Source organism: Schistocerca americana, chromosome 4, assembly GCF_021461395.2.
Source record: "Schistocerca americana isolate TAMUIC-IGC-003095 chromosome 4, iqSchAmer2.1, whole genome shotgun sequence".
Classification (NCBI taxonomy): domain Eukaryota; kingdom Metazoa; phylum Arthropoda; class Insecta; order Orthoptera; family Acrididae; genus Schistocerca; species Schistocerca americana.
Window position 1 is genome coordinate 19939392 of NC_060122.1, and position 24645 is coordinate 19964036.

The window sequence follows — 24645 nt, forward strand, 5'->3', positions numbered from 1 at the left end:
GACTGACGAAGAGGGGTTACGGGAACGTAGTAGATATTGCAAGGAGATTTCCTGCCTACGCAATTCAAAAAAGCTGGTGTTTGTGGAAAGGATCCATATGGCACAAGCGGTGAAGAAGTGATTTAAATGAAGAATATCGTGTTGGCCAGTGTGCTCAGCAGCTGGGTGGTCCAGCTGTTCCTTGCTCACAATTTGTCAGTGGCCATTTGTGTGGACAGTCAGCTTGTCGGTTGTTGTGCCCCAGAGTGGTTGCAGCTTAGCTCGAATATAATGTGACTGGTTTCACAGGTAGCCCTGCTTTGATGGGATAGGTGACACTTGTGACGGGATTTAAGTAGATTGTGGTGGGAGGCTGTGTGGGATAGATCTTGCATCTAGGTCTATTACAGGGATATGAGGCAAGGGGTGGTGTATAGATGGACAAGCATATTGGGCAGTGGAATAGGACTGTGGGAGGGCACGATGAGAGATAGTTGAAACCCTGATGGAGAATGTGATTCAGTTGCTTGAGTCCTGGGTGGTACTGATTCGTGAGGGAAATGGTCCTCTGTGGCCAAATGGTGGGCATTTAGGAGGAGGAGGTGGTGGGTGATTGGATATATAAGGCACATGAGATTTGTTTTTGTACTAGATTAGGACGGTAATCATAGTCTGTGAAGGCCTCAGTGAGACCCTTGGTATATTTCAAGAGGGACTGCTCGTCACTACAAATGCGAAGGCCTCAGGTGGCGAGGCTGTATGGAAGGGACTTCATGGTCTGGGATGGGAAGGGACTTCATGGTCTGGGATGGGTGGCAGCGGGTGGCAACTGGTGGTTGGTAGCTTCGATATGGATGGAGGTACTGATGTAGCCATTTTTGAGGTGGAGGTCAACAAGGAAGGTGGTTTCTTGAGTTGAATAGGACCAGGTGAAACTAATGGGAAGATGCTGAGGTTCTGGAGGAGAGTGGATAGGGTGTCCTCATCCTCGATCTAGATCACGAAGACATCATCAACCTGAAGCACGATTCTGGGTGTTTAGGAAGGATCCTGCAGAGGACCCGTGAATAAGTTGGCATAGGATGGTGCTATGCAGGTGCCCATAGCCATATCCTGCATTTTTGTGTAGATAATGCCTTCTAAAAAGAAGTAATTGTGGGTGAGGATATAATTGGTCATGGTGACTAAGGAGGAGGTTGTAGGCCTGGAATCAATCAGGCGTTGGGAAAGGTGATTTCCTGTCAGAGAGGTCACAGTTCGTTGTAATTGACAGAAAGTCATCGTGTAAAACAGAAATGATTTCTGGCGTTCCCCAAGGTAGTGTTATAGGCCCTTTGCTGTTCCTTATCTGTATAAATGATTTAGAAGAAATATCGGAATGATGTGAAAAGTGGCAGTTGACCTTAAATAACGAAAAGTGTGAGGTCATCCACATGAGTGCTAAAAGGAGCGCATTAAACTTCGGTTACACGATAAATCAGTTTAATCTAATATCCGTAAATTCAACTAAATACCTAGGTATTACAATTACGAACAATTTGAATTGGAAGGAACATACAGAAAATGTTGTGGGGAAGGCTAACCAAAGACTGCGTTTTATTGGCAGGACACTTAGAACATGTAACAGACCTACTAAGGAGACTGCCTACGGTACGCTTGTCCATTCACTTTTAGAATACTGTTGTGTGGTGTGGAATCCTTACCAGATAGGACTGACTGAGTACATCGAAAATGTTCAAAGAAAGGCAGCACGTTTTGTATTATCGCGAAATATGGGAGAGAGTGTGTCAGAAATGATACAGCATTTGGGATGGACGTCATTAGAAGAAAGGCATTTTTTGTTGCGACGGAATATTCTCACGAAATTTCAATCACCAACTTTCTCCTCTGAATGCGAAAATATTTTGTTGACACCGACTTACATAGGAAGGAATGATCACCAAGATAAAATAAGGGAAATCAGAGCTCATACGGAAAGATATAGGTGTTCATTCTTCCCATGCGCTACACGAGATTGGAATAATAGAGAATTGTGAAGGTGGTTCGATGAACCCTCTGCCAGGCACTTAAATGTGATTTGCAGAGTACCCATGAAGATGTAGATGTAATGTCCAATAGTGGTAACGCAATGGGCATTTGGGATGTTAGTGTAAAGGGAAGTGGCATCAATAGTGACAAGTAGTGCATCATGTGGTAAAGGAACAGGAACTGTAGTGTGTGGGTGGAGAAAATGGTTGGTATCTTTTATATAGTAGAGTAGGTTGCGGGTAACAGACTGAAGGTGTTGGCCTATGAGAGCAGAGATTTTGTCTATGGAGGCACGGTAAGGACTTCAGGAAGCCTGTAGAAGGTAGGAGTGTGTGTGTGTGTGTGTGTGTGTGTGTGTGTGTGTGTGTGTGTGTGGGTGTGGGGGGGGGGGGGGGGGTAGAGGTGATTGGAGAGAGAGGCTCCAGGGAGAGGTTCTGCTATGTGCCTAAGCATTTCAGGAGATCCTGCTGGATTTCTGGAATGGAGTGGCAGGGTTTGTTGGGGGATGTATCCGACAGGTGGAACCTTCGTCAGCTGGTAGGATTATAAGGTTAGGATCAGTTTTTAGGTGGTGGAATGCAGTTCTTTCAGCTGATGTAGAGTTAATTTGCATGTTGGCAGATTTTGGGAATGATGGTGAGGCAAGATTCGAGGTCCAGAAACGGGGTGATTTGGGGGCTGTGGGGGTGTATCACAGTTGGATGGAGGAGTGAACTGAGTTAGGCAGAGTTCAACATTGATCTTTGGTTGAGTGAGTTTGATTGGTAGGGTTGGGATGAATTAAATTATAGATGGTTCAGCACACAATACTCTCAAACTCGGGAACAACTTGCTGACCTCACAACTAAATCTCTTCAAAATATTGCTTGTAATAGACTGAAAGAAATTGAAAGTAAAATCTTTTCTTTATCTTTATTAATTTAGGGATAGTGGACAATACTGTTTTGTAGAACATACTTTTTTAGGTGTGTGTGTGTGTGTGTGTGTGTGTGTGTGTGTGTGTGTGTGTGTGTGTGTGTGTTGAGATTTACAGAGTTCATAGTAAACAAAACATTTTCTGCATTAATGTAAAATTTTTGTTGGTTGCTGTTTATAATCATGAATGAAGACTTTCATACCTTTTTAGTCTAGTGGTTTTGTGTCCTCTTTTAAAATACAAATAAAAGATGATCCCCAGAATTTTCTGGGTTATCCTGACAATATCTCATAAAGTTTTCATTGTCCAACAGAGTGGAAAACTGTTTTCCTGTGTACCTTTTACTTAATTTCACTTGCTGTTACGAAGTGATGATTCCATCTTTCTTTTTGTCCCCTCCAGATTATGGTGTACGCCCCATTGGATATAAGAAAGACAACAGATTTATTATGGTGCCCGAAATGATTCCAGAACTTGTAGTACCAGATTTAACCAACTTCAAGGTAACGTTGTTCAAAATGAGGGGAGCAACAAAGTAATTATAGCGTAATTTTACAATGATCATCCATTTTTTATATGCGCATAAAATGTTTGTGTCAGTTGCTGAAAACTGTAATCCTGGATCTCACACGGTCTTTCTCTTTGTGTTAAATAAATCTGTGCAGCTAAAAATCAGTCTCTAAAAGAGTCCCATGTAAAACATTGAAATGCTTAAGTAGGTACAAAAAACTGCACTGTGTACAGGTTGTAGAACAGGCCAGTTAACATTTTTAAAATGATACTACAAGACTGTTGCTAGATGAGTGATCTAAAAAATTAATAAAAGAATAAGTTTTCAAACAACCAAGAAAGCAGTTTATGAAAAGTTTAGTGCATATGTTGTGATATGGAGTTGGAGGCATTTGGAATGAGGAATAATGACTGTGTTCTTTGGCTTGTGTCATGATCTTCCTAATTGTAGTATATTCTTCAGATTCCCCCAGGGGCTAATGGTTCTTTCGTGAGTTTGTGTGTGGCGCACAGGGGGCCCCGAGCTATTACAGCTCATTCTTCTTTCCCTAGCTGCATTTCCTTCTCCCTGCTCCCCCCCTCCCTCCCTCCCTCCCTCCCTCCCTCCCTCCCTATCCCTGCTCCTTCCCCTCTCTTTTTCTGATTTATGTCAACCTGGCTATTCCCCTGGTTTACTGTATTGGTTGCAATTTTGTTCCTTTTCTCTGTTCTTTCACCCTTTTGGCGTTTTGGTCCCCACTTAAGGTTTGATCTCCACTTCAAAATTTCCTGTTTATAGTGTGAGCCATATGGTGAAGAACTCCCTCCCTAGCATTTACGGTGTGGGTTCCTCTCCCCTCTCCCTTCCCCACTGTAGCCCCCTTCCACCCTGCTAGGTCACCAGCATGTGTAGCCAGTCCGTGTGGTGGGGCTGTTATGTACCCATATGGCTGAGCCACCTGACAACACAGGGATCACACTACTGATACCTCAGCTGTTCTCTCCCCGTGTATGCTAGTGTGTAGTTGCTTGCCTTCTTGGAGCATTGGAACTCCCGGCAACGGCTGCTATGCCAGACAGCCCATGCTGTGACTGGGTGGTGCCGATGGGGAGAGCCCCTGGTCAGAGTGGGTGGTATCAGGGCAGATGCTTGGCACATGAAGAATATCAAGCTGCAAGAATCTGGTCGTTCTCACACAGACGTCTCGTCAAATGGTGAAGGATACTTAAATGCTGCCTCGTATGACCTGGCAGGCTTCTCTTCCCTGGCTACACCATGGGAGGACGGTCAGGCTTGCTGTCTTGGGCTGAAACCCTTTCACTGTTACCTCGTCTGTTCTAGGACAGATGGGGACGCATTCACCACCACAAAGCCACTGTTTTTCGCGGAAAATATCGAGGACAAGTTTGCTGAATGGAGTCTATTAGTAAGATGCGGTCGGGCTCCCTGTTGATCAAAGCTTCTTCTGCCACCCAATCCTCAGCTCTTCGTGCCTGTGATTGTCTTGGAAATGCCCCAGTGTATCACTCCTCACCAATCTCTGAATGTAGTCCAGGCAGTCATTTTTCAGAGGGACCTCATCCTGCAAACTGATGAGGAACTCTTGGCTAATCTGGAGCGGCGTGGTGTTCATTTTGTTCAGCATGTGCAGAAGGGTCGCAGAGACAAGCGCACCAATACTGGTGCCTTCATTCTGGCTTTTGAGAAGGATATACTCCCAGAGAAGGCCAAGGTTATGTGCTACAGATGTGATGTAAAGCCGTACATCCCTCCACGTATGCCGGCCGGTGTGGCCGAGAGGTTCTAGGTGCTTCAGTCTGGAACTGTGCAACCGCCACGGTCACAGGTTCGAATCCTGCCTTGGGTATGGATGTGTGTGATGTCCTTAGGTTAGTTAGGTTTCAGTAGTTCTAAGTTCTAGGGGACTGATGACCTCAGATGTTAAGTCCCATAGTGCTCAGAGCCATTTGAACCTTTTGAACCTCCACCTATGAAGTGCTTGCTTTTTGGGCATGTCTTCCTGCTCTATGGCAGACTCTGTGTGTGCTGACTGTGGCCATCCCGTCCATGGTGGAAGCCCTTGTGTTCCGCCGCCTGTGTGTGTCACTTGTGCTGACCGCCTCTCCCCTTGATCGCTGCGATTGCCTGGCTTACAAGAGAGAAAAGAAGATACAAGAATGCAAGTCCCTGGATAGCTTGTCTTATGCTGAGGCTCGCCAAAAGTATGAGAGACTCCATCTTCAACTTTTGCCTCTGTTACTTCCTTTCCTCCTCCTCCTCCTCCTCCTCCCCCCTCGTCCTCACCCCAGCCCCGCTCCTCTCCCCCCTCCACCTCCCCTGCAGTTCCCATGACCTCGCTCCCTCTCCCTGGCCAAATAACTGCCCCCCTTATTCGGCATCTGCCGGTGATCGAGCTCCCTCCCAGGAAACCTCTACACGGTGTTTCTCAGGCCAGAAGATTCTCGCCACCACTCGGTCTCAAGGTGTACCATCTGTGTGCCTCCAAGGTCGCCCGCTCTCTTTCGGTTCCTTATCTTGGGGGTGCCTGTACTCCGTGTGTCCTGCCGTCCTCCACATCAGAAACAGAGAAGAAGAAGAAGAAGAAGCATAAATCCAACTCTCCCCCTCACAATCTGAGTCTGACATCTTAAGTATGGATGTCATCCCATCATTGTCGGTGACAACTAGTGACAAAGTGACCTGACCTCCTCGGCTCCTTCATGCCTACCTTGGACTCATGCCTCACTATCATCCAGTGGAACTGCAACAGATACTATCGTCACCTGCCTGAAATGCAACATCTTCTCTCCTCTTATTCTGCATTCTGTCTCTTTTTCCAAGAAATGCATTTCCGTGATGACCACTCTCCAACTTTATGTGGTTATTGGGCATTCTGTCGGAACTCTGCTGGCCCTGGGATAACATCTGGTGGGGTCTGCACTTTGGTTTGCTCCGATGTCCTTAGTGACTGGATCCCCCTACATACCACCTTGGAAGTGATAACGGTTAGAGTGCAAATGACTCAGGCAATCACCATTTGCAATGTCTACCTCCTTCCAGGTAGGCGACTTGCTTATGTTGCACTATATCCCTTAATCCAGCAACTCCTGCCGCCGTTTCTCCTCCTTCGGGATTTCAATGCCCACCATCCACTGTGGGTGAGTGTCACATCAACAGGTCGGGGTATCCTAACCGACCAATTTATCACGGACTTCGATTTGTGTCTCCTCAACGATGGTTCCCCTACCCACTACAGTGCCGCTCGTGGCACCTTCTCTGCTATCGATCTCACAATCTCATCCCCTGCCCTCGTGGCTTCCCTACATTGCATCCCATGATGACCTTTGTGACAGTGACCACGTTCCAATGACAGTATAGTTCCCCTGCTGCCGCCAGGCAGACAAGCCCCATGTTGGGCATTCTGCAGGGCAAATTGGCCTTTATACATATCTGCAGTCCGCTTTTACACATCCCTCTCGAATTCCATTGATATAGTCATGCAAGGCATCACTGCCGCTCTTCTTCATGCTGCTGGCTCTGCTGTCCCCCATCCACAAGGCCCCCTCATCATGGGCCAGTGCCGTGGTGGACCAAGGGCCCGCAGTCACTGTCCAGGACCGCCGACGGGCGCTTGAACGATTTAAGCGACACCCCTCCCAGATCAACCTTCTCACTTTTAAGCGTCTTCGTGCTAAGGCTCGTTCCCTTTTTAAGCGGAGTAAAAACTAATGCTAGGAGCGCTATGTTTCCTCCCTGGGGACGTATGCCTCTTTATTGCAGGTTTGGTCAAAGCTCTGTAGCGTTCTGGGCCGCCAGTAACAGACAGCTGTCCAGGGTCTGAACCTCCAAGGACCTCTGTGTACTGATCCATTGGTCCTCGTGGAACACCTTGCGACACTCTTTGTGATGGCATCATTATCTGCTTCCTACCCTCCTACCTTTCTCCAGCAGAAACACAGAGTTGAACAAGCCCCCCCCCCCCCCCCCCCCCCTCCATTTCATCCCGCACCACGTTAAGCCCTTTCACTGAATGGGAATTGGTGCAGGATCTTAGCTCTTCACGAGACACAGCCACAAGGCCAGACTCCATTTAACAATCAGATGATTCAACACTTCGATGTTCCCCAGAGGCAGCAGCTCCTCAGAGTCTTCAATTTCATCTGGCTCACGGGTGCTTTTCTGTCACAATGGCAAGACAGTATAGTTATCCCCGTCCTTAAGGCCGGGAAGACCCAATGTCTCTAGACAGTTACCGCCCCATTAGTCTGACAAATGTACTTTGTAAACTGCTCAAATGGATGGTCAATTTCAGATTATTTTGGGTACTCGAATCTCGGGGCCTTTTGTCATCGTATCAGTGTGGCTTCCAGGCAGGGCGATCTCCAACTGACCATTTACTCCAATTGGAATCAGCCATCCGAAAGGCTTTTACTTACTTCCGGCACCCTGTTGCAGTTTTCTTTGACCTACATAAGGTGTATGACATGGCTTGGCACCATCATACTTTAGTTACCTACCATGACTGGGACTTCTGTGGTCCCCTTCTGATTTTTATCCGCAAGTTATTATCTAACCAGCTCTTCCGGGTTTGAGTTGGCACTTCACTCAGCACCCCTCAGATTCAGGAGAATGGTATCCCACAGGGTTCTTTGCTAAGTGTCACACTCTTCCTCATTGCCACAAATGGGCTTGTGACCTCTGTTGGGCCTCTGGTTACCCCGGCATTGTATGTTGACGATTTTTCGATTTTTGCGTCTGATGCAGCTCCTACTCTGTGGCGTCTGCCGAGTGCCAGCTCCAAGGCACCATCCGACAGCCCTCTGCATGGGCCACTGCCCATGGCTTCCAGTTTTCCCCCTCCAAAATATGGGGTATGTATTTTTGTTGTTGATCCACAGTACACCCTGATCCAGAACTTTATTTAGGCAACCAGCTGCTCGATGTTGTAGCACGATCCCATTTCTTGGGCCTTATTTTTAGATAACAACTGACATGGCTGCCCCACATTCGCCACCTAAAGACCACATGCTTGCAGAAGCTTATTGCCCCTCGCCTCCTGGCCCACACATCTTGGGGTGCAGACCGTTCCACTCTTCTCCATTTTTACCGTGCTCTGGTCTTGTCCAGACTCGATTATGATAGTCAGGTTTATGGCTCAGCAGCTCCTTCCACTTTGAAACTGTTTGACCCTGTTCACCATTGTCGGGTGTGTCTGGCTATTGGTGCCTTTTGCACTAGTCCTGTTGACAGTCTCCTCACAGAAGCAGGGATTACCCCTCTGCACATCCGACAGAGCCAACTCCTTGTTACTTACGCAGTCGCCATTCACCAATTCCCTGAGCATCCACTGTACCCTGTGCTCTTTGCCATTGAGGGATGTCTGTCTCCTAACACCCGCCCACGGGTGGGATTGCCGGTTGGCATGCATCTCACTACCCTCTGCTGGGATCTCCATCTGCAGTCCCAGGGCTGTGCCCAGTGCCCCCCCCCCCCCCTCCCCCCCCCCCTTTGGGTCCGGGGGTTAGAATAGGCCTGATGTATTCCTGTCTGTTGTATGAGGTGACTAAAAGGAGTTTCACACGTTTCGGCCTGAATGTGATGGTCACCTGTAGGGTCTGACCTCCATTCTTCGAAATTTTACCTAACAGCAAGCCAATTGGGGAAGGGCGCCTTTCAAGGTGCATTGTGTTCATCGTGCATTGAGATCTTTAGCCCACTTTCTCGTCGTCACATTGCAGTCCTGCCCATTCTCCATCTCTTGGGTGAGGACACCTTCGTGGGTGCTTTTTCCACCATGCACTATGCAGTGCTGATTTCTGTGTCGACGATGACCATGGACTTCTTTGCACCTGATATCCAGCATGGTAGCCAGTCTGTTGTGGTGGGGCTGCCATGTACCCTGTTGGTTGTAGCCCCCTGACCACACAGGGATCGCTCTGTTGATGCCTGTGCTGTTAACTCCCCATGTTTGCCAAGGGGTAGATGCCCATCCCCCTGGGGCATCAGGACTCCCAGCAATGGCCATCCTGCCAGGTGGCCCTTGCTGCGGCTGGGTGGCACCCATGGGGAGGGCCCCTGGTCAGAGTGGGTGGCATCAGGGCAGATGACACGCAATGAAGTGTAGTCCATCATCTCTTGCTGGTGGTGAAACACCAGCACACTCTAAGCGAGAACGAGATCAATTCAACGCACAGAAGTACAACCCCAAATCATTCCCCTCCCTGCCCACACCATGGGAGGAGGAACATCAGGCTAAGGATTGCAGCAGATCATATTCGTCCCGGTACCTCGTATGTTTGAGAGCTGATGGGGAATGTTTCATGACGATGAAGCCTCAGTTTTTTGTTGAGCATTTAGAGGATAAGTTCGGGGAGTTGGAGGGCTTGTACAAAATGAGATCTGGGTCAGTCTTGATCAAGACAGCTCAAACTGGGGGATATTTCTGTAACCGTCACTTAAATATGGTCCAGGGTATCATATTTCACAGAGACCTTCTTTTGCAGTCTGACGATGAGCTGCGCACCAATTTAGAATGGCGAGTTGTACGTTTCGTCCGGTGTGTCCACCGGGGTCCGAAGGATAGTCAGGTTGCCACTGGTGCCTTCATCTTGGTCTTTGAGGGTGATACATGACCCGAGAAGGTCAAGGTGATGGTCTACCAGTGTGATGTAAAGCCCTACATCCCTCCCCCGATGCAGTGCCTTAAGTGCTGGAAGTCCGGCCACATCTTCCCGCTTTACTTCCAGTGTCACATGCCGAGATTGCGGATGCCCATCACATCCAAATACTCCATGTGCCCCACCTCCCATCTGTGTCAGCACCATTCGCCTTGCTCGCCTGACTGCAGGACTCTCCAGAAAGAAAGGAAAATCATGGGGTACAATACCCTGGACAGACTGACCTACACCCAGGCTAAGAGAGAATTTGATTGCCTGCATCCTATGCGTATGACATCGTCTGCAATGTATATCTTCCTCCAGATGGTGCAGTACCCCTGAATGTATTAGCTGCAATTATTGATCGACTCCATAAACCTTTCCTACTTCTGGGAGATTTTAATGCCGATAACCCCTTGTGGGGTGGTACCATGCTTACTGGCCGAGGCAGAGATGTCGAAACTTTACTGATGCAATTCGACCTGTGCCTCTTAAATATTGGGGCCACCAGACATTTCAGTGTGGCACATGGTAGTTACTCGGCCATTGATTTATCAATTTGCAGCCCAGGACTTCTCCCATCTATCCACTGGATAGCACATGACGACCTGTGTGCTAGTGACCACTGCCCCATCTTCCTGTCACTGCCCCAGCGTCAGGCACACGGACTCCTGCCTAGATGGGCTTTGAACAAGGCGGACTGAGGAACTTTCACCTCTGCTGTCACCGCCGAATGTCCCCACACGATAACATCGATGTGGTGATTGAGCAGGTGACTAGCACAATTGTTTCTGCGGCAGAAAACACGATCCCTCGCTCTGTAGAGTGCGCAAGGCGTAAGGCAGATTCTTGGTGGCCACTGGGAGTCGTTGAAGCAATTGAGGAGCGTCGGCGAGCTCTACAACGGCATAAGCGGCACCCTTCCCTGGAACACCTCATAGCTTGAAATGGCTCCGTGTCCTTGTTCGCTACCTTATCAACCAATGGAAGAAGGAGTGTTGGGAGAGATATGTCTCCACCATTGGGTTCCTCACACCACCTTCCCAAGTCTGGACAAAGATCAAATGTCTTTTCGGGTACCAGGTTCCAACAGCTGTCCCCGGTGTTAGCATAAATGGCGAGATATGTACCGACGCAAACGCGATTGCCGAGCACTTTGTGCCCCGAGCACTTTGTGCCCCGAGCACTTTGTGCCCCGAGCACTTTGTGCCCCGAGCACTTTGTGCCCCGAGCACTTTGTGCCCCGAGCACTTTGTGCCCCGAGCACTTTGTGCCCCGAGCACTTTGTGCCCCGAGCACTTTGTGCCCCGAGCACTTTGTGCCCCGAGCACTTTGTGCCCCGAGCACTTTGCTTGAGCCTCTGCGTCAGAGAATTACCCCCAGCCTTTTGCATACTCAAACAGCGGCTGGAAGGGAATATCCTCTCATTCACTACATGCTGCCATGAATCCTATAACGCCCCATTTACCGAGTGGGAGCTCCTCAGTGCCCTTGCACATTGCCCCGACACAGCTCCTGGGCCCTATCGCATCCACAGCCAGGTGTTTAAACATCTCTAATCTGACTACAGGCGACATCTTCTCGTCATCTTCAACCGGATCTGGTGCGATGGCGTCTTTTCATTGCAATGGCAGGAGAGCACCATCATTCCGGTGCTCAAACCTGGTAAAAAAACCCGCTTGATGTGGATAGCTATTGGTCAATCAGCCTCACCAACGCTCTTTGTAAGCTGCTGGAACGTATGGTATGTCGACGGTTGGGTTGGATCCTGGAGTCACGTTGCTTGCTGGCTCCATGTCAGGGTGGATTCTGCCAGGGGCTTGTCCAGTCCCAAGTTGACTCTGGGCGTGTGGTTTATGGTTCGGCAGTGCCTTCAGCGTTGCATTTACTTGACCCTGTGCACCACTGTGGGGTTCGATTAGAGATAGGAGCTTTTAGGATGAGTCCGGTGACTAGCATACTGGTGGAGGCTGGTGTCCCTCCACTGCAGATCAGATGTGCGCAACTGCTCGCCAGTTACACAGCACACATTCATAGTTCCCCTGAGCATCCGAATTACCATCTCCTTTTCCCGACTACACATCTTCCCCATCTGCGGCCCAGATCAGGGCTAATGATTGCGGTTCGTGGGTGGACCCTTCTCTCCGATCTGGAGTCCTTCCCTTTATCACCTATACTTGCGGTCTGTTTACATGCACCTCCATAGTGTACGCCTCGGCTGCAGCTTCATCTGGACCTTTTGCATGACCCTAAGGACTCCGTTAACCCCGCCACTCTCCGCTGTTACTTCCTTTCAATTCTTGATGTGTTCTGGGTCTCTGAAGTGGTTTACAGCGACGGCTCAATGGCTGATGGTCACGTAGGCTTCACATATGTTCATGGAGGACATGTTGAGCAGCACTCCTTGCTAGTTGGCTACAGTGGTTTCACTGCAGAGCTGGCGGCTATATCTCGTGCTCTTGAGTACGTCTGCTCATGCCCTGGCAAGTCATTTCTCCTCTGTACTGACTCATTGAGCAGCCTACAAGCTATCGACCAGTGCTACCCTCGCCACCCTCTGGTAGCGTCCATTCAGGAGTCCATCTGTGCCCTGGAACAGTCCAGCCATTCCGTGGTGTTTGTGTGGACCCCAGGCCATATCTGAATGCCCGGCAACGAACTTGCCGACAGGCTGGCCAAACAGGCGACACGTAAACTGCTTCTGGAGATAGGCATCTCTGAAGCTGACCTGCATTCTTTCTTACACCGCAGGGTTTTCTGGTTTTGGGAGATGGAATGGCATAACAGCACACACAACAAACTGCGTGTCATTAAGGAGACTTTGAATGTGTAGAAGTCTTCCATGCAGGCCTCTTGCAGGGATTCAGTTGTCCTCTGCTGGCTCCGCATTGGCCATACGTGGCTAACACATGGTTACCTGTACTGTCGCGAGGACCCACCTCAGTGTCGCTGTGGCTCCCAAATGACAGTCGTCCACCTCTTGCTGGACTGCCCACTTTTAGCCGCTCTGCGGCAGACTTTTAACTATTCCCAGCACCCTGCTTTCGGTGTTGGGCTACAATGCCTCCACAGCAGCTTTAGTTTTACGTTTTGTCCATGAAAGTGGGTTTTATATTTCTATGTACGTTTTAGCGCATGTTCTTTGTCCCTCTGTATCCTCCACTGTAGTGCTTTTAGGGTGGAGGTTTTAATGTGTTGCAGAGTGGCTGGCTTTCCCTTTTTATTCTCGTGAGTGGCCAGCCACTGTAATCTGCTTTCATGTTTTACTCCCTTCTGTTTCTAGTGCCTTTTGCAGTCTTCACGGTCTGTGAGTCCATGACTACCATCCTTTTTTCCAGTTTTTAGATTTGGTCTCACCTTTTATGCTTTTACTGTGTGTGTTTAATGTTCATTCTTTTATAGTTTGACTACTCTGACTGAATCCGTCCACTTTTAGCAGACCCTCATTCTTCTGTAACCCACTTTGTAATTGCGGGACTGATGACCTTACCATTTGGTTCCATACTCTCTCAGTTAATCAATCAATCAATCAGTTAATTAATTATTCTTCTTATCTCTAAGCAAGCAGTGGAATTGTTGCTCTCACTTCAGCTAACATGAGTTCCCTAAAATTTTTCTAAGATTTCATTTAAGTTCTTTGAGCACCTGTATTACTTTGTATGGGCTGTACTGACATGCTAGGATTCCACTTGTGTACCTCTGAATTTGTTACATATGTGCAGACCATCCTACTTGATAAGGAATCCAAACTCTAGATTCAGTCACACTAGCATTTTGCATATTGTGTCTTTTACACTGAAACTCAACTTTTCCAGAGCTTTCCTGTCAGATTTTAAGTCTTCCATTTGTCGTTCTTACTTTTGATTTTGTTTTTACATCCTATTTTGTATAGCTTTGCTGATTTCACTTGGATACATGAATAGAGTGACTCCCGCTGGTTCTATAACAGACATGTTTATCAGTCCTTCTGCAGATATAAAGTATTCTGCTGTACAAGCTTTACATTCCAATTTTTCACCTTCGGTTTGCGGGGTCCTGTCCCTCTCTGTCTGCAGTTTTTGTTCGTAGCTTATCAATTCTTCATACTGTCCAATTATCCTCCATGACTTGTAAATTCTTTTTGACAGGCTAGACTTACCCTTGTGGCAGAATCTTTAGGTTTCTGGATTCCTGTTTCAAAAGAAGCAGCATTCAGATTTGTTGACCTATACGGATTTGGGTTTCCAGTGATTTTCCTAATTGGCTTAATTCAAATGCTGGGTGTGGTTCTGTTTTTGTTTCTCAGAGCATGTGTTCTGACACTTATGAAGTCAGCTTCACCGGGACATTAAACCTTCATCTTCCTTCTTAAATTGCACATAATTTTGACATGACATGTCTGTGGGTCAATCATGTTAGATACACAGATTATGTTAACGAGAAGTTAAGTCAAGGTTGTTATGTTGTAAGAGCTGTGAAGTCGTTACTCCAGCAGCATTAAGTACGTTCAAAATCCGAAAGAAGACAATTAGAATAATAATTGGAAGTGAAATAAGGGAGTCACATAAACTTGCCTTCACAGCATTTAAGACGATCAGTGAGGTCCATGACTATAAAACCAAACTCGACTTTCATTCAAATATCAGCGTGAATCAGAATGGTCTATTCCATATAGGTTTAGCTATTCAGGACACAGTCATTTGAACAATCCCTATAGTTGTATTTACTCTGTGAGGGAATACATGGAAATATGTTACAGTGCTACATATTTTTTTATTTATTATGTGCTGTCTAAGTTTAATACATAAAATAAAGGCAACCACTCATCTACAGTTGAGTGATGTGTGGTGCATGGAAACACTCAACAGCTGGTGGTGGTGGCAGTTTTTGTGTGTGTGTGTGTGTGTGTGTGTGTGTGTGTGTGTGTGAGAGAGAGAGAGAGAGAGAGGGGGGGGGGGGGTAGAGGTGTGGAGGTAGAGATAGAGGGTGCATATGCTAAAGAACTTGAAAGCTAGTGTAGTGCTGTATTCTGTTGAGTGGTTGCTTTTCTACATATTATTCCATTAAGGAATTTCCATTATTGTTGCACTATCTAAGTTTGTGTTGTATGTTTAAATTACTTATATGTATCAAAATATTTGTAGTTACTATGTATCGTTTATGATCCCCCGTCTATGTGGAAACAAAATATATGATTTCTGGGCTTGAACAAATCAAATGATGCAGTCCAGTTTCATAGTAAATGTAAAAGTGCTGAAATACAGTGGCAGATCTCTTCTCTTCTTGTCTCATTTTCTTCATAGGCTGGTTCTTACAAATCTTGCAGTGGAATTATTTGAGCAACTTTGGCAAGTAACTCCTTAATGTCGGGATCCTATTTCCTCTGCTGTACTATCAGAAACAGACTATCAGTAGGGAGTCAGCTGTTTCATAAATGTATCAATGACTTATGTACATTATCGATAAAATAAAAAAAATTTAAATCTGTTGCAAATGATAAACATGAGAGACAGAAAACACATTTCTTATTCTCTCTCCGTGCCCTATGGTGACAGTTATTTGTGAATGTGCTTAAATCAGTTCTGAACATTAAGTAATTAAATGCTGTGTGTGATAATAAGATAATTTATTCTGTGTAACTTGTTTTAAGCTGCAGCATGTGCACTGGTATGAAACTTTCTTGCAGATTAAAACTGTGTGCTGGATCGAGACTCAGACACAAGACCTTAGCTTTCATGGGCAAGTGCTCTACCAACTGAGTTGTGACTCACAAGCCATCCTCGCAGCTTTACTTCTGTCAGTACCTCATCTCCTACCTTGAATATCTCAGTTGGTAGAGTGCCTCTTGCGGACACAAAGGCCCCGAGTTCGAGTCTCGGTCCGGCACAGAGTTAATCTGCCAGGAATTTTCGTGTTACAAGCTTTTATTATTTATTTAAGAGATTCCATATACATGAAATATTATTGGGGTATCAATATGTACTGTCTCTGTTGATTTTATGTTCTGTGTTACTAATATGTTCCAGGCTGTTATTCCACGTTCGAATGGATTGCACCTTAAAATCCATTTTGTCCCCGGAGGGCATTTTTAAGGGAGATAGTAGCTTCTTTGGATGTCCGATTCACACCCTGGTTCACTACTAATTACAGCTAAATTCCACTTCCGCACAGTGGCGTGACATCGCATTTTGAATGTGGTTGTCTCCTGGCTGCAGAACATGTTCCACAACAGCTGATCTGTCAGTCTCCCCTCTTCTGCAATTGCCCATGTGCTGTTCTAGTTGTTTTTTGACTGTTCTTTTTGTAATCCCCATGTATGCCTCCTCACAGCTTCATGGAATCCTGTAAATTCCTGCTTTTCCCAGTGGTTGGCAAGCATCCTTGGCTGATTTTAGTTGTTCTTGTATCTTCCTGGTGGGTTTGTAGATTATGGTGTTCTGCTTTTTCAAGATTTTTCCTGTGTGGTCAGTAACTTTCTTCACTGGAACTTTAGCATTGCTATGATTTCTATGTGCTGGTCTTAATGCTCTTTTCACCTCAGTGAAAGAACAACCGTTCTTGAGCAATACATTGGTGAGATGTTTTAATTCAGCATCAAGTGACTCTGGTTCGCAGATTTTCCTTGCTCTATCCGCCAATGTTTTTATGATGCCTCAATTTTATTGTGAGTGGTGGTTCAAATCCCGGTGTAGGTAATGTTCTGTGTGCGTTGGTTTTTGGCAAACCGTGTGGCCCAAGCTACCATCTTCTTTCTTTGAAGTCAGCACATCAGGAAAATTCAATTTTCTGCCTGCCTCCTCCTCCATGGTAAACTTGATCTTTGAATTGATCCCCGTTAGATGTTTGTGAAAATGCTCCAGTTCCTCCCTGCCATGCCACCACAAAACAATCATCCGCATACCGGAATTAAATATTTGGTTTCCTGTTCAGTTTCCAGACCCCCAGGAATTTCAATAGGAAAGAGGGCGTGAAATTGAATGACATCTGGATCCTTGTGCTGAGGAAGATGTGTACGTCTTCCACTATGGGGTGATAGCTGCAGAGGATGATGATGGCTGTGAACAATGGCCAGGAGCACTCGCATGTTCTAAACATTACATTACGCAACTGCGCGGAAGCATGCGGAAATGGAATTTTGCTGTAGTCAGTAGCGAGGCCATGCTGTGAATTGGACCTTCGATACCCATTGAAAATGTCATGTTCAAGTGAGGACGAAACATTGCATTTTAAGGTGAAATCTACTTGACCACAGTATAATAGCCTGGAGCATTTTATTAATTGTGACATTTCCGGCCATGAAAGTGCACATTTTACATGTTCTATATTAGCCTGGAGCATTTTATTAATTGTGACATTTCCGGCCATGAAAGTGCACATTTTACATGTTCTATATTAGCCTGGAGCATTTTATTAATTGTGACATTTCCGGCCATGAAAGTGCACATTTTACATGTTCTATATTGTTACACTGTTACATTAAATATCAAGACATTCTTCAGGTAGGGTAGGTGCCCATCATTATGTACTAATATATATTTTTAGCCCCTTGCTTTGCATTTGCTGTCATGGTTGATTCCCCCCCCCTGCCCCCGCTGAGACCTGGAACTGTGTTAATGTGCATAATGTGAAAGACAGTTTCTGAAATTCCATATTTTACAGACTATTATAAATTAGGGACTCCTTTCGTAGAAAATAACATTTTTTTTTTCTATTTTTATTATTAGATTGAAAAGCCAGACTAAAAAAATTCTCAGTTCATAAAACTGAACTGACTTTTAAAATCCCTGAAAATAATATGACTTTCTTCTTCATTGCCATCCTTGTCCTTTTCATGCAAGATCACCTTCACTGCCGTCATGCTGCTCTTTTTGAAGGATTTAACAGTAATGTCTTCTCTCACTCTAAACAAAGACTGTTTTGTCCACTAAAAACGTGATTGTAGGTCTTTTTAATGATCCTTTTGGAATAATTCATGTTTGCTTTCATTTATCATCCATTTGTTCCATTCCTCTCTCATATACACTTCAAGTGGTTTATTTATCAAGACATCAAGAGGTGCAGTTGTAAAGTCAGTTATCCCAGAATAACAGCAATCTTTGTATTTCCCTGTCTCAGTTTCTCTTTCACAGAATTTTTCAAGTGACTACTTAAGTGATCTAGAACAAGGAGAGAACTCTTCTTTAGTAAAGCGCCATTCCTTCTCTCCCATCCTCTGTTAATCTGTAATTTCATACTAGCCTCGTCCATCCAACTCTTGTTATGTTTGTGAACACCACCATCTGGCAGTATTTCAGATGGTTTTAGTATTGTTTTGCACTTGAAAAAATCATTGCATTAAGTTTCGTACCATTGGCACAACATGAAAGGCCAACGGTGTAGTGCATTTTTTCATGACCACTTGTTTTTGTAGTTCTAGTTAGCACCTTTCATAGCAATAGTTGTGTTACGTGGCACATTGGATGTCAGAGGAGTTTCACCCATTTTCGCTTTGGCTTAGTTCCACACTGTTCACCCCCACCCCTCCCCAATGTGGAATAATATGGCGATGTGAAGACAATATTTTCTCTTCATACTCTTGTGGTATTTTGTGAGATATTTTGGTTCGCATGGTAAGTCCATGATGCTTTGTAAAACTGTAGCATGAACCAACTCCACCCATAAAATCTGTGATGTTCCACTGTAGCGCTGGCCTATAAGCATGCATTTGAATCATTTTTGTATTAATTCCAGTGCCGTTTTGACGGTGTCCTTGAATCCTTGAATCCATTTCAGTACGTCATCTCCTTGTTATGATCATTTTGCATTCACTCCTCTATGTGCACGTATAGTCTTCCTCATTTTTCTCAAATCTTTACCAACTCACCAATTACAATTTTTTTCTCCCCTGTTGGTAGAGGCCTGAAATGCTACTGAGATGCTCTGTTTCCCTGTTCTTCTGCATGTGCTCTTACTTTCAATTAATAGCCCACAGGGTATGAATACCTTTTATTTTTTTCCATTACAAAAACTAGCTACTAACAAAGATATTGTTACTGATAACACAAATCACTTTCAATTAATCACGATAAAGGATGACAGCTGAATCAGTTGCAGGATAAAAATTTATTAAAATTCTTGACCAAGGTTTCAGTATATATAAATATACCTTCATCAGAAGTAAAAAATCCTTAACAGGAAGACATTTTCATTAGAAAAACCTTAGCATCGGAAGTGAGAAACACAAAATCTTAAGTAACAGTGAAATTACCGGAGTAATACAAACACAAAATCTTTTAGTTACTTACTAAAATTACATCATGCAATGGAGATTAATAAAACAATTGTGCCAAAGGCGTTGTCAATAATTAAGATATCTTCTCCAATTGTACAACATGACTATGTGCACAGGGTCAATGAGAGAACAGTTTAGCCTATGAACTATTGAGGCAAGAGTGTGAAAGCACTAGGGCAGATGGTTTCGCCGAGAGAGGGCACTTGTGGTATGTGCCAGACACTCGCGCATATTAAAATCCATGCATACCTACATAAGCACATCAAAAATTATTAAAAGTTGTGCTAATTCAAACTTTCTGTCTTAATAAAAAAAAAAAAAAATATCAGACCATTTAAAAACATTTATGTAAAATAGAAAATATGGAACCAATTTACCTGTGTCCTAGTGTCAAACAGATGAAGCTTGCGCAATGGAGCACATCTAATGAGAGAGGGCACTAGTGTAATGCACGAGAATCTCGCGTAACATAGGTGATGAAATACATACTAGCGAAAAGAACCAAAATGTTACAATAAAACGAAACAATCTGTCGTTGTGAATAAAAACATACTAGTCAATTAACCACACATACACATCGAAAATCACAAACAGCAAACATTAAAAATACGTAAAATCCCAACAAGACAGGAAAAGCGCATTTCACCGGCATCAACAAGCAATAAAACTAACTTCTAGTCAGCCAGACTACATTACATTAAGGCAAGGAGTGGTTTGGAACTGTCTAAAAAAAAATTGTTTCTAAGCTGCACCTGTTCATTAAGAACGAAACCATCTTTTAGAGACAGATGCTTGAAAATCTCTAATTCTTCGAGCAAGTCCAGTTTGCAACCCTTATTCACTTCATGAAGCAACAGTTGGTGTGGCGTATGCTGTAAGAGCCATAGATGTTCGGCAAATGTGGAATTATGTACGTTTTCCCCATTTTTACCTAGCATGTGCTCTTTATACCTTACTTTAATGAGTCTGTCTGTCCAATGTAATAGTTTGGGCAGTCGTTACAAGTAATTTTGTATACACTGGATTTAGTGCCAAGTTCTTCCCGTGCTCCAATAGTATGAATTACTCTTTGTATCAGGCTATTATTTACAGAAAAGGCAACTCTGTAACCGTATTGTTTCTGTAAAAGTCTTCTTGTCTTATATGAAACGTTCCCAAAAAATGGAATAGAAATAAAGTTACTACACTCATTCTTTTTCGCCCTGTTACCTCCTAAAGTTGAACATTTTACAGCTGTTTTTTTCTTAACAATTTGGTCAATTAATTTAGGATCGTATCCATTGTTAGTAGCCATTAATTTTAATAAAGATATTTCTTTTTCTAAAGAATTCCGTTCTAAAGGTGTGCTCACAGCATGATGAACTGCAGAATGAAAAAAGGCGATTTTGTGAGTTTGAGGATGACAAGAATCTACTGGGATAATAGTATCACAAAAAGTTTCTTTACGGATAATGTCGAAGCTCACAGTGTTACCAGATAACTTAACTTTCAAGTCAGGGAAATGGAGTTCTCTCTCATTATTTCCACTGAGCAAGGTGGCGCACTGGACTCGCGTTCGGGAGGACGACGGTTCAATCCCGTCTCCGGCCATCCTGATTTAGGTTTTCTGTGATTTCCCTAAATCGTATCAGGCAAATGCCGGGATGGTTCCTTTGAAAGGGCACGGCCGATTTCCTTCCCAATCCTTCCCTAACCCGAGCTTGCGCTCCGTCTCTAATGACCTCGTTGTCGACGGGACGTTAAACACTAACCACCACCACCACCACCACCACCACCACCATCTCATTATTTTGTATCTCTTTTGTGAATTTCATTTTCTCGTGAAAACTGTTAAAAACATGAAACAGTTGTTGTAGATCTTGGTCACTCCCTTGAAATATTATGAGTGTATCATCAACATACCGAGCATAGAAAGGAATCGTATTACACAACGCAGGATTATTTTTGAAGAAATTTTCTTCTAACGCATTCACAAAGATGTCAGCTAAGATACCAGCTAACGAGCAACCCATGGCTAAGCCGAATGGTTGCTCGTACATTTTGCCATTAAACTGAAAGTAATTGTAATCTAGTACAACCTGCAGTAGTGACATAAGTTCCGACAATTGCAACTCACTTAAAGTTCTATGTTGTCGAATGTTATCTTCGATAATCTTAAGAGTGATATCCACTGGAACATTAGTGTATAAACTTACGACGTCAAAAGAAACCAAACGAGAGGAAGAAGTGATCTCTATCGATTTTAGCTTGTTTATTACCTCAACACTATTTTTAACAGAATAATTGTTTCCAAAAACAAAGGCTTCCTTAATTTTAGTGTGTAAGAATCTCGCTAATTTATGATGTGGACTCTTTATTCCGTTAACGATGGGACGAATTGGGTGTTGACTTTTGTGTACCTTAAACTGACTTCTAAGCATAGGTGTTCTATTAATCTCCATTGCATGATGTAATTTTAGTAAGTAACTAAAAGATTTTGTGCCTGTATTACTCTGGTAATTTCACTGTTACTTAAGATTTTGTGTTTCTCACTTCCAATGCTAAGGTTTTTCTAATGAAAGTGTCTTCCTGTTCAGGATTTTTTACTTCTGATGAAGGTATATTTATATATACCGAAACCTTGGTCAAGAATTTTAATAAATTTTTATCCTGCAACTGATTTGGCTGTCATCCTTTATCGTGAAGAATTTCAACAGTTGCTGTTGCAGCCATGTTTAAAATCTTGACTTTCAATTAAAGTTCACTAGCTCCATTTGCTGCAGTGACACGTCATCGGCTAGACAGTGTTCACGGTTTGTGATGGCGAGGTGGGAGGGAGGCACTGTTAGCAAGCTTGTGAATCCTCAAAACTCGTGTTCATCACATCAGTGCAATGCTGCTGCCAGTTGGATACACTGTTGCCAGATAGAGATGAGTTTTCCGCAACATCAAACATATGGCCATTTTTAAGACTGGTGGGAATTTTAAACCAAACACTGGAAATTTTTACATTCATTCAGAGCATAACACACATCTCAATTTTGGAGGCAATTTTTCAAAGAAAAAAGTGCATCTTATAGTCCGTAAAGTATGTTAAATGTTAGTGATGGAGTTTTAGCATAAATTTTGTTTATTCATTATTTAATTTTTTACAACTCTCACCATTTAGCTAAGTAAGACCTGTTTTACATTATTAACTGTCAGAGCTGATGATTTATTGATTTGTGAAAACAATGAGTCATCTTTTTAAAGCTATGTTACAGTAGCTACTAAACTCCAAAAACTAGTATAATTTGAAAAACATTACAAAGAAAGTTGAAAGATAACTCGATTCAGTTTTTTACAGTTAAAACCTTACGTGTCTTATGCGGCTCCGGATGTCATACAGTCAGAGTTCACAGCACGTGACCTGTTTGATGCAGTGTACCGCAGGAAAATAGTAGAGGACTTCAAAAATGGAAAATTGGACTCCTCCGGAAACCCTCTAGAGCCAAGTCCTGAAGAGGCGTTGACTGCTGATGAAGCGAAGAATAAAGCAAGATCTGTTGGAAATGATATTTGTGGTGAACTACCGAGAAGTGCCCGAGAGTAGGAGACTTGTTACATTATGTGACTTGTAACACACTAGGTAATCAGTATTTGTATAGTAAGAATGTCACTGTTAATACACATTGTACACAGGCACCAAAATAAAGTTAATAATTTGCTAAAAAGGAAAATTTTATTTTATGATACATTGTCAAGCCTCATTGATTGCACACAGTTGAAATATTTGTGATTTGTTTTACAGTTGTTGAAAATGCGGCAGTATTTTTTAGCTGCTTAAGTTTTTCATGAAGAGTAAACTAAACTTTTTGTCGTCGACGGACACATCTGATTGCAGCTCTGTAGTAGCTTAAGAGGCATTAATTATCACGGTATATTGATAATTTTTACTTATGGACCGTCTGACAGCAACTGAATAAAACACTATGTTAGTGCTGTCAGATGGTCCATAAGTAAAAATTATCAATATACCGTGATATTACACGCAACTGAGGAATACAGGACTACAAAAGTTGAAGATGACATTAATTATTATTCTTTTATTTCTTACTTTTATTACATTGTCATATGGCTTACTTTTTATGTCAAAAGAACACTTAATCTCTGATCTTACAGAACTTGTTTGTTACACTGAACATACTGTGAAAATGAAGTCGGTGAGACTGTTTACCCTTGCAGATTGGATTTTTACCTGTTTGTCTGACAGTACTTAACTTCATAATTTAGGAAGTAAAGGTAACAACTCGCTGAACAGTTCAGCTGCAGAGTCACCGGTAACCACATTAACAACACTGAGAATGTTGCTAGCTTTTCAACGAATCATCCTTCAGAGCTATAGAACACATGACACTCGCATACATTGTCCCAACTCATTACATTGTAACAGCTCTGCAGCTTGGATAAGATGTGGGATTGTATCTGGTGGAATAGGTGAGGGGGAAAGGTGGTGAGGAGAGTAAGAGTAAGGGAGGGTTAGGGAAAGATCGATAACAGCTGGGGGGAGGGGGGGGGGCACTAGCAGGCACATGGGGTAAGTGCCTAGAAGCAGTGAGCTTGTTCTGGTCAAAGGCAGCGTCAGATGTGTGCAGTACACAGTGGCATAGAAGAGTGGATTGGGAGAGGGAGATTGAGTAGAAGGAAGAATGTGGTGTCACCGCCAGACACCACACTTGCTAGGTGGTAGCTTAAATCGGCCGCGGTCCATTTAGTACATGTCGGACCCGCGTGTCGCCACTGTGTGATCGCAGACCGAGCGCCACCACAAGGCAGGTCTCGAGATACGATAGAGCACTCGCCCCAGTTGTACGGACGACATTGCTAGCAACAATATGGACGAAGCCTTCCTCTCATTTGCCGAGAGTCAGTTAGAATAGCCTTCTGCTAAGTCCATGGCTACGACCTAGCAAGGCGCCAATTGTAACAGTGCATGTATCTTACGAGTCTCATTTGTATAGCCAAGAGAGATGTATCACCAGGAATAAATAAAGTTAAGTATATTCCAAAGCTACATATTTTCTTGATAGCAGTCATAACGTATCTTGTTCCAGACTTGACGCCAGTCGGCGTGTGTGTACGCGTGCCTTTCTTTCGGCTACTTCAGTGTGGCATAACAGTCTTGTTACATCACAACAAAGAATGAATGCAGAATGAGTGTAGATTGGGGTGGAGGTGGGTGTGGGGAAGAGGACAGAAAAAGGCAGCACAATTGGAGGGTGTGATCCTCCTAGCCTCAGTCTTCGCTAACGATGTGAGTCAAGCATGACATTTATAAATAGGCAATTGTTGGGAATTTGCCCAAAGT

General features: G+C 44.1%; 1 protein-coding gene across 2 annotated transcripts in view; it reads left to right on the forward strand.

The window, feature by feature from the left end:
• The window catches only part of LOC124613919 (39S ribosomal protein L41, mitochondrial), an 86899-nt gene extending 63888 nt beyond the window's left edge, over positions 1-23011 (forward strand). Inside the window, exons 2-3 of one of the 2 annotated variants that reach the window (XM_047142669.1) lie at positions 3326-3458; positions 22635-23011. In XM_047142669.1, coding sequence (XP_046998625.1) covers positions 3326-3458; positions 22635-22890 — 389 coding nt within the window. In that variant the 3' untranslated portion in view covers positions 22891-23011. The remainder of the gene's footprint in view (positions 1-3325; positions 3459-22634) is intronic. The other variant, XM_047142670.1, reaches the window with a different exon arrangement.
• Positions 23012-24645: the final 1634 nt, after the last annotated feature.